General features: G+C 38.8%; 2 protein-coding genes and 1 non-coding gene across 3 annotated transcripts; all 3 read left to right on the top strand.

Moving 5' to 3' along the window:
* The first annotated feature begins 142 nt into the window (after positions 1-142).
* On the top strand, positions 143-8,384 carry REF6 (relative of early flowering 6). The gene is made up of 7 exons (XM_059585434.2): positions 143-1,290; positions 1,561-1,639; positions 2,058-2,125; positions 2,241-2,391; positions 2,757-3,457; positions 4,881-5,525; positions 6,127-8,384. The coding sequence occupies exons 1-7, from the start codon at positions 435-437 to the stop codon at positions 8,154-8,156; spliced, it is 4,530 nt and encodes a 1,509-aa protein (XP_059441417.2). The 5' UTR covers positions 143-434; the 3' UTR covers positions 8,157-8,384.
* Positions 8,385-9,782: 1,398 nt separating this feature from the next.
* On the top strand, positions 9,783-14,657 carry LOC132173508 (Zinc finger C-x8-C-x5-C-x3-H type family protein). Its single transcript, XM_059585024.2, has 6 exons — positions 9,783-10,480; positions 11,028-11,093; positions 12,073-12,192; positions 12,370-12,639; positions 13,556-13,825; positions 14,256-14,657. Exons 1-6 carry the CDS (start codon positions 9,863-9,865, stop codon positions 14,463-14,465), a joined length of 1,554 nt encoding a protein of 517 aa, XP_059441007.2. The 5' UTR covers positions 9,783-9,862; the 3' UTR covers positions 14,466-14,657.
* LOC132176810 (small nucleolar RNA snoR2/U65) lies at positions 14,002-14,152 on the top strand. The gene has a single exon (XR_009439670.2). It is a non-coding gene; the product is annotated as a small nucleolar RNA snoR2/U65 (small nucleolar RNA).
* Positions 14,658-16,269: the final 1,612 nt, after the last annotated feature.

The following is a 16,269-nucleotide window of genomic DNA, read 5'->3' on the forward strand; positions in this document are numbered from 1 at the left end:
AAACGAAAAAATAAAAATAAAAATAAAAATGGCACCAACGGTAAATCCCCGAGAAAAGACAGTCATTTTCAGGAAGTTGCCCAAACCCAGAATAAAACCCCACTCATGTCTACTCCACACACCCCCCTCCCCCACACTAAAACACTACTCCCACTCCTCTGCCCCTCCCCTCCCCTCCCACAATTTTTTTCACCATCCCTCTCCTCCTCTGTCACATAAAAAAACAGAGGAAAGGAAATTCCTTTATTAATTATTTTTTTCAGAGAAGCAAAAAAAAAAAAAAAAAAAATGGGGCGTAGAATCTGAATAGCTTCTTCTCTCTGCTTCGCTTTCGCTGCGAGTGTCCCAATATGGGTTGGGGGTGGGTTTGAATGAGAGACCCAAAAGAGTAATCTCACTCCCTCGACCTAAATTCCACCTGTATTGGTTTATCAATGGCAGCTTCGGAGGCAGCTCAGGAGGTGCTCCCATGGCTCAAAACCTTACCTTTGGCTCCGGAGTACCACCCGACCCTATCCGAGTTCCAAGATCCGATTTCCTACATTTTCAAGATCGAGAAGGAGGCCTCCAAGTATGGAATCTGCAAAATCGTCCCGCCGGTGCCACCCTCGCCGAAGAAGACTGCAATTGCGAACCTGAACCGGTCGCTGTCGGCGCGGAACCCAGAGTCCGAGCCCACATTCACGACCCGGCAGCAGCAGATCGGGTTCTGCCCAAGAAGGCCCCGCCCGGTTCAGAGACCCGTGTGGCAGAGCGGCGAGTATTACACGTTCGAGCAGTTCGAGGCCAAGGCCAAGGCCTTCGAGAAGACCTATTTGAAGAAGTGTGGTGGTGGTGGGAAGAGAGGTGGGGCTGGGGCGCACCCTTCGGCCCTGGAAATCGAGACCCTTTATTGGAAGGCCACCGTGGACAAGCCCTTCTCAGTGGAGTACGCGAACGACATTCCGGGCTCGGCCTTCGTGCCGTTTAGTCCCAAGAAAAGCAGGGAGGTGGGGTGGGAGGGTGTGAGCCTTGGAGAGACTGCGTGGAACATGAGGGGGGTGTCGCGGTCGAATGGGTCTCTGTTGAGGTTCATGAAGGAGGAGATTCCTGGGGTCACGTCTCCGATGGTGTACGTAGCCATGTTATTTAGCTGGTTCGCTTGGCACGTGGAGGATCACGACTTGCACAGCTTGAATTACCTGCACATGGGGGCCGGGAAGACGTGGTACGGCGTGCCGAGGGACGCCGCTGTCGCGTTCGAGGAGGTGGTCAGGGTTCATGGCTATGGAGGAGAGATCAACCCTCTTGGTGAGTTCGCCACTTGGGCCTCCCCTGTTTTTGTTACTAAATGTGTTTGAATTTCATTGGAGGTTGTTGCATTTCCATGTTTATGACTGCCGAACAACATTTTAGAAATGAAGTGGATTGACAAAGAGATCACTATGTTGTTTGTTTTGGTTAAATGAGTTAAGCACTTGAACCATCTTGTTTCGATGAATTGGGAGGATTTTAGGTGATTTTTATGTTTCTCTACGCTGTTTTAGTCTACTAAGCTCATTTTCATTTATCTTTGATCAGTTACTTTTGCTATTCTTGGGGAAAAGACCACAGTGATGTCACCTGAAGTGTTTAGTAGTGCAGGGGTTCCATGTTGCAGGTGAGCTTTTGATTTGTGTCCTGTTCTGCTTCTCAATGTTCTGATTTTGCTTTCTATGAGCATCCTTATATTGAATACGAAGCATGGTTCACTTTCAATGGCTTTCAGAGCTGATGATGTTATTAGCTAAGGAATCACTTTTTGTGTGATTCTTATTTTAAGCAACTTCAACCTGATCGATGGTAGAAGTTAAAATACTGGTTGAAAGAGAATAAAGCTTTTAGAAAGTAGATTCTTATAAATGAATTTTCGTCTCATTTTTTCTTCCATCTGCGGAGAGTAAATAGTACACCCGGAAGACATTATTTGCATAAATTACCACATCCTTGATTATAGATGCCTGTAACATGCATTATCTTGAGTAGTGGCATGAATGCATTTATATATCTCTTACTCTTTCAAAATTGCTTCAAATCAGGTTAGTGCAAAATGCTGGGGAATTTGTTGTCACTTTCCCACGAGCCTATCATACAGGGTTCAGTCATGGTGAGAGACCTTTCAATTCTAATATGTTAATTTGAGTTTGCAATTGTAATGATGATTGTTGTTGCTGTTATTAAATGAGGATACTTATTTATTCCCATTGATTTTTGCCGTTTAGGATTTAACTGTGGGGAGGCAGCTAATATTGCAACTCCTGAATGGTTGAGAGTTGCTAAAGATGCTGCTGTTCGAAGAGCTTCTATCAATTATCCTCCCATGGTGTCTCATTTCCAGTTACTTTATGATCTTGCACTGGCATTATGTTCAAGGTTTGTTCTATCACCGTTTATATCTATTTTTGCTCACTGTTGTTCTAGCAGTGTCATTCTTCCAGTACCGTGCTTTCAGGCTTCCCCATTTCACTTCACCTTCATTTTTTTTTTGGGTATCTGTTGGTTGTTCATATCTCTCATTGTTGTATTATTTTTCCACATAGTTTTAGAGGATATAAGTTCCTAGTGAAAATTCTCCAATGTGCCACAAAGTCTTCCAAAATTGTATTATGAGATACCAGAAGTACAATAGATTGAAAAATAGATAGTTCACATGTTTTATAGACCCCTTTTTTTTTTTGATGAGTAAGTAACTGACTTACTTTTTATAGACCCCTTTAATTTTTATTTTCTCTACGCAGAATACCTGCGAGCATCAGTGCTGAACCACGAAGTTCTCGGCTAAAAGATAAGAAAAAGGGTGAAGGAGAAACAATGGTTAAAGAGCTATTTGTGCAGAATGTAGTACAGAATAATGACCTGCTTCGCATTCTTGGAAACGGATCTTCAGTTGTACTTCTTCCACAAAGTTCTTCTGATATATCCGTTTGTTCGAAATTACGTGTTGGATCCCAGTTAAGAGTAAACGCCAGCTTGGCCCCTGGTTTATGCAGTTCTGGGGAAGTGATGAAAATGAAATCCTCAAGTGTAGTTTCTGATGATCTTGTGCGAGACAGGAACCAGGGAATTGGGCTAGTGAAAGGTTCCTTTCCAGTGAAAGGAAATTTTGGCTCTTTGTATGAGAGGAACAGAATATCCTCATTGAGTAGATTTAATAATATGTGCTCCTCAAATTCCAAGACACTGAATACAGACTGTGAAAGAGAAAACACAATTCAAAGCGATGGGTTGTCAGATCAGAGACTATTTTCATGTGTCACATGTGGAATTCTAAGCTTTGCTTGTGTTGCTATCATTCAACCAAGAGAACCAGCTTCTAGATACCTTATGTCAGCTGATTGTAGCTTCTTTAATGATTGGGTTGTTGGTTCTGGAGTAGTTGGTGATGGGTTTACCATTGCTAACGGGAGTGCAATTACTTCTGATCAGGATATTGGTACAGGTAGGTTTCTAGAAAGATCTCCTCTTGAAACTTGCCTTCATTATATGATCTTAGATTGTGATCAAGTAGAGATTTTCTATGTTTCTGGACCTGGCATCTATGTCCAACATGTGCCTTTCGGGTGAGATGTCCAGGGCTTTAGATCCTTCATTATTTTATTAGTTTATCAGTGTGGTCGTAGCCAGCCTATTCTAATCACTTCTGGAGCATGGGCCTTCATTTCTTTTGAGTAGCCAGGAGAAATTATCTTTGTGTAATGTGTTGTATACTAATGAACAGTCTAAGCTAGTGTGTAATGGGTTTTGGTGGGGGTTGAGTTTTCTCTCATGCGTCATTGTTTTTCTCCTTTCACTCATGCCATTCCTTTTGTTAGAATCATTTTTGTTCACCTTTCTTTTCTTTTGGGGCTTGGCAGGATTGATTTCTTTTTTCAAATTAAACCTTGTAGCATTCCTGTAGAGAGGAGCAAATTGCCTCTTTTTTTTTTTTCTAATAACTTTTAAACCAATGAAACAGTGTTGTGTTTCATGGCAGGGGCAGAGAAGAAGATTGAAGTATTTGGGTGGAAAACCAATTATGATAATTCGTCATGTTAAATGCAGAACAAATATAGTTTTGTTAGTGCAACGATGATGGTTGTAAATCTATACTTATGTGAGGATTGATATGAAGTGATCCTGATTGATATGAAGTGATCCTCTGATATTGTTTATTATGGTTTAAATTATAATTTTTTTTCTTTGTCCAGGCTGTATAGCTATTTGCTGAAACAAAGTACTTTTTGTTTACCTAGTTTAATAAAGGTGCATTCCTACTTTGGATGCAACTATTTATCACGTTGTATGGATTCCTTTTTCTAATCATATCTAAAACTCAGTATGATTATCCTAGTGACTACATTTTACCCATAGCCTGCAAATATTTCTTTGATTTTATTGTGCATAGGCTTTCTTTATATTGTTCAAGTTTTCCTCGAAGGAGATTCTTTTTGGAATTGTTAGAATATGATTAAATGATTAAATTTAACATTTCCTTTTTTCCTGATTAGGGGTTTCTCTTATATGCTTCATCTGTACTAGGGTTGTGCTTCTCTTTTTAATGATATTGAATTACCTATCAAAAAAATTTATCATTTCCTATCAACTTTAACTTTTAGAACAAGCGGTGATTTAACATGATATCAAAGCAGTAGTTATAATCATTTGGGTTTGCTTTGTGGGTTTTTCTTTGTCTTTTTGCTTTTGTTTTTCTGGTTGGCATCCTTGTGTATACTTCCGGTGTACGTAGGGGCGCTTCGCTTGATTGTTTATCAAAAAAAGAATATAATTAAATGATTAAATTTGCCATTTCTTAGCAGCTTAAGCATTTGAACAAGTGGTGATTTAACCAAAATATTTATAAATATTTTTCTTTCCATATGCAGAACGGATGGAGAAAAGTGCCCCAGATGGTTTATATGATGTCCCTGTTCAATCTGTTGATTACCAAATTGAGATGGCAGATCAAAGTCATGAAGTGGTTTCTAATGCTGAATCACAGAGAGACACTACTGCTCTTGGCCTATTAGCTTCGACTTATGGAAATTCATCTGACTCTGAGGAGGATCAGGGTGAACCAGATTTTCCTACATGCGCTGATGAAACTAAGTTGATAAATTGTTCGTCAGAAAGTATATATCAACGTGATAATTCTGGTTCGCCTCCCATGCAAGACTGCCCCCATAATGCAACTGGGGTTCTCAAGAATGGAAGTCGAGCTTCTGACTGCTCTGTTGAGTTTAGAACTGATGATCGTACTTCCTTAAAGTCAAATGGATTGGAGGGCATATTAAGTGATCCAATGACAGTATCCCATATTAGTTCAGATTGTTCTCCAGATGCCCATGATGCTGAGAAAACGAAGTTTGGCAAGGCAATTGTACCAATAGAGAACCCCAATATGTCATTGGCTCCAAGATCTGATGAAGACTCTTCTAGAATGCATGTCTTCTGTCTTGAGCATGCCATAGAAGTAGAGCAGCAACTTCGTCCAATAGGAGGAGTGCATATACTGCTCCTTTGTCATCCAGGTGCATGCTCTAACAATTGTTCATACATAATATGGACATTTCCCACTTAGTTTTCATATTTTTTCTTCCCAGATTTTTAAGTTCCACATTTTACCTTATATGCTAAGGAAAAATAGAGATGAAAGATTAGGTTTATTTTGGGAACTGAGTGCTGAGATCCAATTAGTTAAAATAGGAAATATGAAAAGTTTTAGTATGGCAAATTATATAATTTCACACAGTGATATGCTATTTTTTATTTTTTGGAATAAACAAGCTGCTCCCAGATTGAAGAGATACATCTGTACTAGGTTATTATATCGTAATCTCTTTTGCACGGTCAATAGAGTCCTTTACCATATCATGAATTTCACATTGGATATCTTCTGCTGTGGATTTGCATCAATAGCTTCACTGTTTATATATATATATATATGCACACACATATATTTATATTTATATATTACTATCAGTGGTATTTATCAGCCACTTTTTACAAATTGGTTTTTTATCAGCATGTCTTGTGTCTTGAAAAGATTTGTCATGAGTTTTTCCAACGTATAGTTCTGAGCTATCATCTGCCATCTAATCATCCATATATTATCTGTAATAACATTTTCAGATTATCCCAAGATAGAGGCTGAAGCAAAGTTGTTGGCAGAAGAACTTGGAATTGATTATCTCTGGAATGATATCACATTCAGAAGTGCCACCAAAGAGGATGAGGACGGGATCCGGTCAGCTCTGGATAGCCAGGAAGCAATTCCTGGCAATGGGGATTGGGCTGTAAAGCTTGGAATCAATCTCTTTTACAGTGCCAACCTTAGCCGCTCTACTCTTTACAGTAAGCAGATGCCTTACAATTTTGTTATTTATAATGCATTCGGCCGTAGTTCTCCGGCTAGCTCGCCTAGAAAAGCTAGTGTCTACGGGAGGAGGTCAGGCAGGCAGAAAAAAGTAGTGGCAGGGAAATGGTGTGGGAAAGTCTGGATGTCACATCAGGTTCATCCCTTTTTGGCAAAAGGGGATCCCGATGATGATGAAGAAGACAGAAGCATCCAAACTTGGACAATGCCGGATGTGAAGCTTGAGAGAAAAACAGAAAGCACAGCAGTTAAAAGTGAAGCCCCCACGGTTATCAGAAAATATCGTAGGAAGAGAAAGATGACAGTAGAAAGTGGGTCTACCAAAAAAGCCAAATGTATTGATAGAGAAGATGCAGTTTCAGATTATTCTGTGGAAGATAATTCTCATCGGCAGCATAGCAGGACCCTAGGCAAACCAGCCAAATCTATAGATAGGGACCATGCAGTTTCAGATGATTCATCGGAGAATAATTCTCATCAGCTACATTGGAGGACTTCTAAAAGCAAGGAAGCCTTTTTTGATGAGAGAGAAGATGCAGTTTCAGATGATTCAATGGAGGATAATTCTCATCTGCGGCATAGGAGGATTCTTAGGGGCAAGCAACCCAAATATTTAGAGAGAGAAGATGCAAAATCAGACGGTTCACCAGGGAATAATTCTCATCAGCATAATAGGAGGATTGCTAAAAGCAAGATTGGGAGAGAAGCATCTTCTGATGATTCACTGGAGGATAATTCTCATCAGCAGATTAGGAGAGTTCCTAGAAGGAATCAAGCCAAATGCATTGAGAGAGAAGATGCAGTTTCAGATGATTCACTTGGGGACAATTCACATCAGCAGCACCGGAGGCTTCCTAAAATCAAGCAAGCCAAAGCCATTGAGAGAGAAGATGCAGTTTCAGATGATTCCCTTGGGGATAATTCACATCAGCAGCACCAGAGGCTTCCTAAAATCAAGCAAGCCAAAGGCATTGAGAGAGAAGATGCAGTTTCGAATATTTCACTGGATGATAATTCTCATCATCAGCATAGGAGGATTCTTCGGAGTAAGAGAATGAAACCAGAGACCCGTCAGCAAATGAAGAAAGAGACCACTCGGCATGTGAAACACGGGACCTCTCAGGCTGCAAAACAGGTGACCCGTCGGGTTATGAAAAAAGAGACCCCTCAACAAATTAAACAACGAACTCCTCGGCTTCGGAATAATCAATCTGAACAGAATGCTGGCCGGTTTGGCTTATATGTCGAAGAGGACCCGGAAGGTGGACCTAGCACACGCCTTAGGAAGAGAATCCCAAAGCCCCCAAAAGAGCCTGAAGCCAAACCAAAAGAGAAGCAGCAAACTAGTAGGAAAAAAGTGAAGAAGAATGCTTCTGCTGTGAAGGCTTCAGCTGGACACTATTATCCAAAAGTGGCGGATGAGGAAGTAGAATTCCTGTGTGATGTTGAGGGCTGCACCATGAGTTTTGGCTCAAAACAAGAGCTCGCCTTGCATAAAAGAAATATCTGTCCAGTCAAGGGCTGTGGGAAAAAGTTCTTCTCGCATAAATATCTGGTGCAGCACCGGCGAGTTCATCTGGATGACCGTCCTCTTAAGTGCCCTTGGAAGGGCTGCAAGATGACATTCAAGTGGGCATGGGCTCGAACTGAACACATTAGGGTTCACACAGGTGCTCGTCCTTATGTGTGCGCCGAGCCAGGCTGTGGGCAGACATTCCGGTTTGTGTCAGATTTCAGTCGCCACAAGCGGAAGACTGGTCATTCAGCAAAGAAGGGAAGGGGATAATTTCAATGGAAGAGGAATGTAATTTTTCATTGCTAGCTAATATGTTGTTCAATTGACAGGGTTAGGGCTAGGTTTCAACATAGGTTTAGGTTTTCTCTGCAATTGCCATTCAGAGCAACTGTTAATTCTGCTTGCCTGGGGTCTTCATTGGACCCAGTTGTTTACTGCCACCAGAGCAATTGCTTGGATGTTCAACATTCTTATCCAATGAATCTTACATGCTAATCCTACGAACCATAACAACATAATCAACTGTGTTGAAAAAGAATACTCTGGTAATGGTCTGATTTGGTGGATTGCTCGAGGACAGAAACATAGGAATGTAAACTTTAGGACATTTCGTATGGTCAATGGCTGGCTGGTTGAGCACTGTCACGCACACCCATGGGTGAGTATGACTTCGATTTATGAGCCAATTGGCACAACCATGGTCGTCCTGGATGGGGGATTTTGTGATACAAATTTTACATAGAACTCACCATTGAAAATCGACTTAAAAGGAGAGAGAAGAATTTATATACAGAGTTAAAGCAACACTTGTCATATGTAACACTTAGAATCAAAATGTTATCTGACAATGCCTTTTACCCCGCAATTGGGTAGTTGGTTGTAAGAGGCCCTTGATGGTATGATTCCAATTCAATATCACATTGTTTTCAATTTTTTTTTTTTTCTTTTTTATATTCACTGAAGGATTACAATTCCCATAAATAGTTAAATTAGACTATCTTGAGAAAAAAGCTTATTACTTCAAAATGATTAGTCAATTTGAAATTTTTCTATAATCACTTATAAAGCTCGGTTTATCCTAGCCGACATAAGTCAGCAGCTCCTCTCCTTATAGAATTGGACTGCATTGAAGACATCAAGATGTGCAAATTATTGTGCACACCATGTTGCCAAATGAGCTGTTTCGAACCGTGTGTTTGGAAGCATTCTCTCTCATTCCCATTCTCTCCTCTTTAAGAATTTGTAGCGGAAAAAACCCCCTTTATAACTTTCTTTTTCCCCCTTTGAATCAATTTTTTTTTTTAAAAAAAAAATAGTAAACAATGTAACACTTAGCACTCGTTAATGTCTTTATAAAAAAAAATAGTAAACAATGTAACACTTAGCACTCGTTAATGTCTTTATAAACCACATATTCTCTATGTGAGTTAGATAGACACATCTATGTTATTACTCTAAAAAAAATAATTAAGTGAAATGAAACTTAGTACTCATTAATGTCTTTAAAAACCATACATGCTCTATTGTAAACTATTCATCTTTCCAAGATCGGAGTGTCATAGATTCATTTGTTCCAAACAAATGAATCTTACATCTTAGATTATCCAGAGCATGTATGTCCCCACAATTAAACGGCCCAAATTCGAGTGAAATTCGAAAAACCTAATTCTTAAGAAACTACAAAGTTTACATTTACTGTAATGTTTTGGTTTCCTTTCATCTGTATGAAGAAAAAAAAAAAAAAAAAAAAAAAGCAGCTTTTTAAAAACATTTTATTGGGCATCCCAGCCATGTATGAATTATGATGTTGTACATACGTTATCCTCACGTACAAATGTAGCTCAGCATATACATATATTATATATACCACCAAAAAGTTTCACCTTTTTCGGGTTTTCGCACATACCATTTATTTCTCTTAACTCTCGCTCTTTCCCTTTTCTCTGCGAAATTAGGGTTTGAAATGTGGAGGGAGAATGGAGGCCTTTGAATCAATCTGCGACCCAAATCCCATCAACGAAGTCTCGGAATTAGAGTTTCAGCCTTCAAAATTCCCTAATTCCGATCTCGATCAAGCACCGTCTGATGATCCCAATCGTACGGCAGAGGATCACACTCCGGCCATCTATGTCGAGCTTCAGAGCCTGAGTTTGAAAGAGGAATCGGAACCTGTCTTGAAGGAAGAGGCTGAGAAAGATGGGAACTGGGATTTGAAAGAGGTTGAACAAGAACAATGGGTTGAGAAAGACAAGGGGGGTTCGAATTGGGAAGGAGGGAAGGGCGGCGAGAGCGGATGGGACGATTGGAATGTGAATGTGAATGGGAATGAGAATGAGAATGAGAATGATAATGAGATTGAGAAGGTGGTGGTGGAGGAGTTTGTTTCGATCCCAAGTGTCCCGGAGGTGGAGGTGGAGGTGGAGGTTGAGGAAAGCGGTGAGAGAAATGATAATGGTAATGCCAATAGCAAGAGGCATCAGTATCAGTACCCAGTGCGGCCTGAGGCCGAAGATTGCGCCTTTTATCTCAAGACTGGGACGTGCAAGTTTGCATCCAATTGCAAGTTCAATCACCCTGTTAGAAGGAAAAACCAGGTATATTATGTATGATTATGCGTGTGCGTGTGTTTTTTGTACGTTAATTAATGTATACATGCATGTATTTGGTTAGATTATTGTTTCAGAAAAGGAGACATTGAGTATGTGTTGTAGATATGGAAAAGTCTCTGCTTGTGGGGATTTTATGGGAGGAATGTACTGGGTTTGGAGATTAATATTTGAGAAGAAAATAGTATTTTGCAGCGAGGGGAAGTGGTGGTGGTGTTGGGATATGATGGATTGTGGCTGGTTGGGTTTTATAGCTTTGTTTGTTTTGATGGAAAATAGTTTCTGAAAAGTTTTTATGTATTTCTTTTTGCTTTTAGGGAGTCCTATTTTTTCCTACTTCAGTTATATTTCTTTAATAGATGATTTTATTTATTTTTTCTTTCCAATGGATGGAGAATCTATCTGTCAATTAATGGGCAGTCAGCGCTTTGGGTGTTTTGCTTTCAAGCGTCAATTTGTTCTCCTTGTATGATTGGAATTATTCTGTCATGCTAACTTTTTTGTCCTTCGGTGTTTTATTTTTATCGATTTGAAGGGTGTTAAGGAGAAGGTGAAGGAAAGGGACGAATCCACAGAGAGGCCTGGCCAGACAGAGTGCAAGGTTCTTATTATTGTTGTTATGGTCTTCAACAAACAAATTTGCAAGCTATGGTTTTAGCAGCAATTTTTTTAACTAGCATGCATGGCAACTTTCATGAATTTTCTTAGAATTGTTTTTGGATATGTGTGCATTGATTATGAGGCCCAAAATAGAGCTGATTGGTGAAAATATAACATTTATTCATGATTGTTGCACCTGACTCTAGATAGTTCGAACTATGCCTGGTTCAATCAATTTGGGCATTGCCCATGGTGTCCTAGCTTAGTGACTAAAGACTTAAGGCATCTATTAGGGAGTGGTGGGTATTCGGGTTCAATTCGTACTTTTGGAAACACTAATTGGGTGGGAAATTTTATTTGTGAACCCTTGATGTCGATGATGTTGATTATTTTATGATGTTGCTAATGTGTGTCAGGAGTCAATATCATAGCATATCTGTATCATTGTGATGGGTCAAAGTATGGATGTAATATCTCGATATAATTAATCGAGATATGTTAAATCCATACATCCCTCTTGTTCGTAGCTCATATGGATATAAAATATCGATATTAGGGGCATTAACCATTGCTAGCTAGCGATAGTTTTCATCTATTTCTCTCATGTAGGTTATTTATTTACCTGAATATGTATGATGAACTTTCATCAATTTCCTCAATTAGCTCTATTGCTTAAAATTCTTCATTCAGTTTCCTGTAGCTTTGTGCTGCCGCGACGAAAGTGTTGTTAGATTGGCAAAAGTCTGACACCTGGGTTTGCCCTTGGTGATTCTTTAATCTGTTTTCTAACAATATATGAATATCATATATTGGATTTGTTGTGACCTTTTCAAAAGAGTAACCTATCCTACAAATATGTTCTAGGCAACTTTTTTACATTTACTCTTCTTGTCTACCATTTATTTAACTGTGTGCAATGTGCATGATGCACTAACAATGGTTTTTGTGGTCTTATAATTCTTATCTTGAGCTTCTTTCAGTATTACTTGAGGTCGGGGGGGTGTAAGTATGGAAAAGCTTGTAGATACAATCACACAAGAGGCAAAACTTCGGGAACCACACTTCTAGAGCTCAACTTTTTGGGCTTGCCAATCCGACTGGTATTACTTCTATGTCTTAATTGTAAAGTCTTGACAAATCTTTGTATATCCGTGTTATATGATATCTCTATAATCATTTCTCTAGCTCAAAATTCTATAAAGATTATCTTTAGTCTCTTACCATGGTTTGTCAGAGCAATTATTCTGATAAATCAATGACGTTTTAATTCATCACAGGGGGAGAAAGAGTGCCCCTATTACATGCGTACTGGCTCCTGCAAGTATGGAGCAAACTGCAGGTTTAATCACCCCGACCCTACAGTTGTGGGGGGGAGTGACACCCCTTCAGGATATGGTAATGGTGGATCTGTTTCATTAGGTGCTTCCCCACCATCTATTGCATCTTGGCCTTCGCATACATTGAATGAAACTGCTCCCTTTGTGCCAATTGTGCTTCCACCTACACCTGTGGTGCCTCCCCAAAATTCGGAATGGAATGGGTATCAGGTACTTTTATTCTGAGTAATTGTCATCACTTTTACCTGGCAAGAATTGTTTGTTTTCCTGGTAAATTTATGCAACAACCTGGTTCTTTGGACAAGAGTACAAGTAATTTGTTGTATTGATGATGTCTCTGCATAGAACTAGTACATTACCATCCCTATTTGTTAACTTAAGTGAAGTTACCTATTTACAGGCTGTGTTCAGATAATAATTGAGAAATAGCTCTTTTTCTTTTCTTTTTTCAAAGAAGAAATTGCACGAGTAAAGAAGTGTTTAAATAATGCATATGGGTGATATGTATGACACAGAGCAGTCAAACATATTCATTGGGAATTTCCTCAAGTGACTCAACTCCAGTTCTCTATTGAGACCATGCCCTTTGGGCATTCACAAATCACAATCATGAAAAGTGAGCTCAGACAGAGGGTATTTACATCTTTTTACACAATGCATATTTTTTTTTCCTCAATATGATCCTTGAAATTAGTGGTTGAACTTGGGGTTTTTGGGGGATAGCATTCTGGTAACTGGAAGGGATAAAATAAGTGTTATTATGTTCTAAAATAAGGAATTTATAAGGGGTTAAAATGCCTTATTACTCAAGAATGTTAAAGTTCGATGAGGAAAAATAATAAACTGTGTTTCTGCTGTTGTGTTTTCAAAAGATCGGTATATCTACTGCTGTTCCCAGTCAGGCACTTTCTTCACCCCTGGGAACACATGCAACACACTGTTTTTATATATTTATGCCTGGTTTATGCTTTGTGCCTCATGGCTTGGTTACTGTTTTTATATTATGCTTTTCCCATTTCCCATCACCTTTTTTTTTTTGGCTATGTAATTGATTAGAAAGAAAGGAGTTGATGAGATATACTAAGCGTAGGTTGCCCATTAATTTATTTGTTTGTCAATTGTTAAGGTTCCTGTATATCCAACAGAAAGGAGTATGCATCCGACTGCCCCATATGTCTTGAGCCCAGCAGCTCCTGAAACCAATCTCTTTACACATCATCATCAGCAGGTTCAGATAGATGAATATCCAGAACGACCTGGCCAACCTGAGTGCAGTTATTTCTTAAAAACTGGGGATTGTAAGTTTAAATCTAATTGCAAGTATCACCACCCCAAGGATCGGGCTGCGAAGTCACCCCCATGTGCTCTCAGTGACAAGGGCCTTCCTTTGAGACCTGTAAGTATTCTTCTGGGCTGTGCTCACAAATGTAAATACTTGGGAAGGGTTTTTTTGTTTGTTTGTTTGTGCCGAAACCAATTGATAGACCATTGTTAAAGATTCTAGGATTCTAAAAAAAAAAAAAAGCAGTAAGAAGTTTTCCATATCATTTTCAGTAGGTCGTTTCTTCTTAGGGTCTGATGCCACGTCGCCCATAGCTTTAACAGCGTTGACCGGCGATGCTATGATTGGACTGAAAGCGATTCCATGTTTCGCACACTGATAGGAACCTGTGGATCTGGGTCTTACACCGTTGGTCCACAGCCGATTTCTGCAATTACATTTTTGTTTTTATTATTTTACTTAACTTATCAGTAGTCGTTTCTTCTGGAAAGTTTCTCACATAATTTCCATGCCTGATGAGTTCCTCGCATGAATTTGTTTCCAGGATCAGAGTATCTGTTCACATTACAGTCGCTATGGCATTTGCAAGTATGGGCCGGCTTGTAGATTTAACCATCCGATCTTCCCAGCTTCTTCACCTATGACTGGAGTTGATCAGCTTCCTACTTATGGCAATTCTGCAACTACAGATGAAATTGGAGTGGCTGGGAGTGGAAGTAGTGGAAGTGATTCCACTCTTCAGCAGCCTGTGTAAATTGTTTTTTTGGCATTTGAGGCCCTAGTTTTTAGGATTCACAGTACCAAGGATTTGTAATTTTATATTTTATATTTTATATGACAAACACAGAGTGGGGGTTGTTTTGGAAGGGGCTGAGCAGGCTTGATACCTGCAATGCCAAAAATGCCCTCGGAGCTCTTTTGATCTATCAAAATGCCATTTTCAATTTATTTTTCTTAAATTTTAAAAATTAATTTCAAATTGAATGTTTTTGGCCTTCTTGTTGGAGTTGAAGGTCCCACTGTGCTTTTCTTCTCATTGCATCATGTGGGCCCTAATCGTGTTACAATAGAGAGAAAAAATAGTATATTAAACAGACTCCCAAACCTAAATGAAGATTTTTGGTGCAAAAATAAACGGTGAGATTGTAAAACTGACGAAGAATTTTAGTTATTTTTTCTTCTTTTTACTGGACAGTATTTTTTTCACAAGACAATCTTCAATGATTATTATTATTATTATTTTTTTTTTTTGTTTTTTTTGTTTTTGGTTTTTTTTTTTTTTTAGTTGGAGACAAGCCAAACTTAAGGTAGGCTTCCTATGCAGACAAAGTACATTGATTTGTCTAAAGATTCCATTACACCCTGTTTGGAGCCGAAGATAGAGGAAGTCTTTGTCTTTGTCTTAATTGTAATTGTAGAATCAGTCAATTAGGTCTAAGCTCCACCACTCTTATGTTTTCTATTCCTCCCATGCTATTTTCAGGAAGGTGGCTCTGCATTTGGCTAAAATACATGTGAATCACGGATGGTCAAAATATGGTTGTTGTTTCTAAACTGTTTTGTCAGAATATCCTCACTTTAATGCATGAAGTTTTATTAAGTCTTCATTTCATTCTTATCCTCTTGTAGCTCTAATTTTGGTCGAACCACTTCTTTGGCCAAAACTGGTGATTCGGTCACCCCAAAATTGTCAAAGTGTTGGTTGACCACTCCTAATGGTGGTGGTGATGAGAGATTGATAGTCACCATATGAAGGTAAGGTGTCTTTTCACACTTAAACACACAATGTGCCATTGGTAATTGTTAAAGTATTGATTAACTGATTAAATTTACCTTTTTCTATAAGTTTAAACTTGTGGAATAACTGATAATTTAACATGGTATCAAAGCCAAAAGTCATGAGATCGAACCCTGATTCCGTCAATTCATCTCCCATTTAAATTAAATATTCCACGTGTTGGGCATTACCTATTAAAAAATAGAGTTTTAGTATAAATTTATCTCTTCCTATTAGTTTAAGCTTTTGGGATAAATAATAATTTAACAGTAATGAATGAATTTTTTATGCTCTTAATGCTTTGAAGCATCCCGACCAGGGCGGTAATCGTGGCCATAGTGAAAGTAGAGGTCAATGGTTACTGAAAATAGAGTTTTAGTTTTTTAACATTTTAAATGTAGTGACAGAATTTAGGTCATTTATTTAAAATGAAGTGCTCATATTATAAGTATTGCACGAGATTTCTATTAAAAAATATGAGCATAAAAACATATATCACATCAAATATATTAAGGAATAATAATTGTAAGGTTGGACAAAGATAACATTGGGTGTTTCTAGAGTCTCAAGAACTAATAAAAAAACAATGACAGATAAGGGATAATGATAAATAGTTGAGTGACTGAAATGATATTTTATCGAAAAAAATTGTCAAAACTAAATCACCGAATATGTAAAGGCAAAGATAAAAACGTCCACGTGCTCCCCAGGGACTTTCAACCACCCATCCTCCGCTAGTGCAACTATCCTGAGTGCTTGTTTTTTGCTTATAGTTTTTTTG

The sequence above is a fragment of the Corylus avellana genome, chromosome 3, assembly GCF_965113065.1.
Source record: "Corylus avellana chromosome 3, dhCorAvel1.hap1.2, whole genome shotgun sequence".
Taxonomy (NCBI): Eukaryota; Viridiplantae; Streptophyta; class Magnoliopsida; order Fagales; family Betulaceae; genus Corylus; species Corylus avellana.

Excerpts from the sequence above, each read along its gene's own strand:
- REF6 (XM_059585434.2), top strand. The coding sequence starts at position 435 with ATGGCAGCTTCGGAGGCAGCTCAGGAGGTGCTCCCATGGCTCAAAACC. Across the intron at positions 2,126-2,240 it reads TCATACAGGGTTCAGTCATG|GATTTAACTGTGGGGAGGCA; the intron begins GTGAGAGACCTT and ends TTTGCCGTTTAG. Across the intron at positions 3,458-4,880 it reads TGATCAGGATATTGGTACAG|AACGGATGGAGAAAAGTGCC; the intron begins GTAGGTTTCTAG and ends TTCCATATGCAG.
- LOC132173508 (XM_059585024.2), top strand. The coding sequence starts at position 9,863 with ATGGAGGCCTTTGAATCAATCTGCGACCCAAATCCCATCAACGAAGTC. Across the intron at positions 12,640-13,555 it reads CGGAATGGAATGGGTATCAG|GTTCCTGTATATCCAACAGA; the intron begins GTACTTTTATTC and ends TCAATTGTTAAG. Across the intron at positions 13,826-14,255 it reads AGGGCCTTCCTTTGAGACCT|GATCAGAGTATCTGTTCACA; the intron begins GTAAGTATTCTT and ends ATTTGTTTCCAG.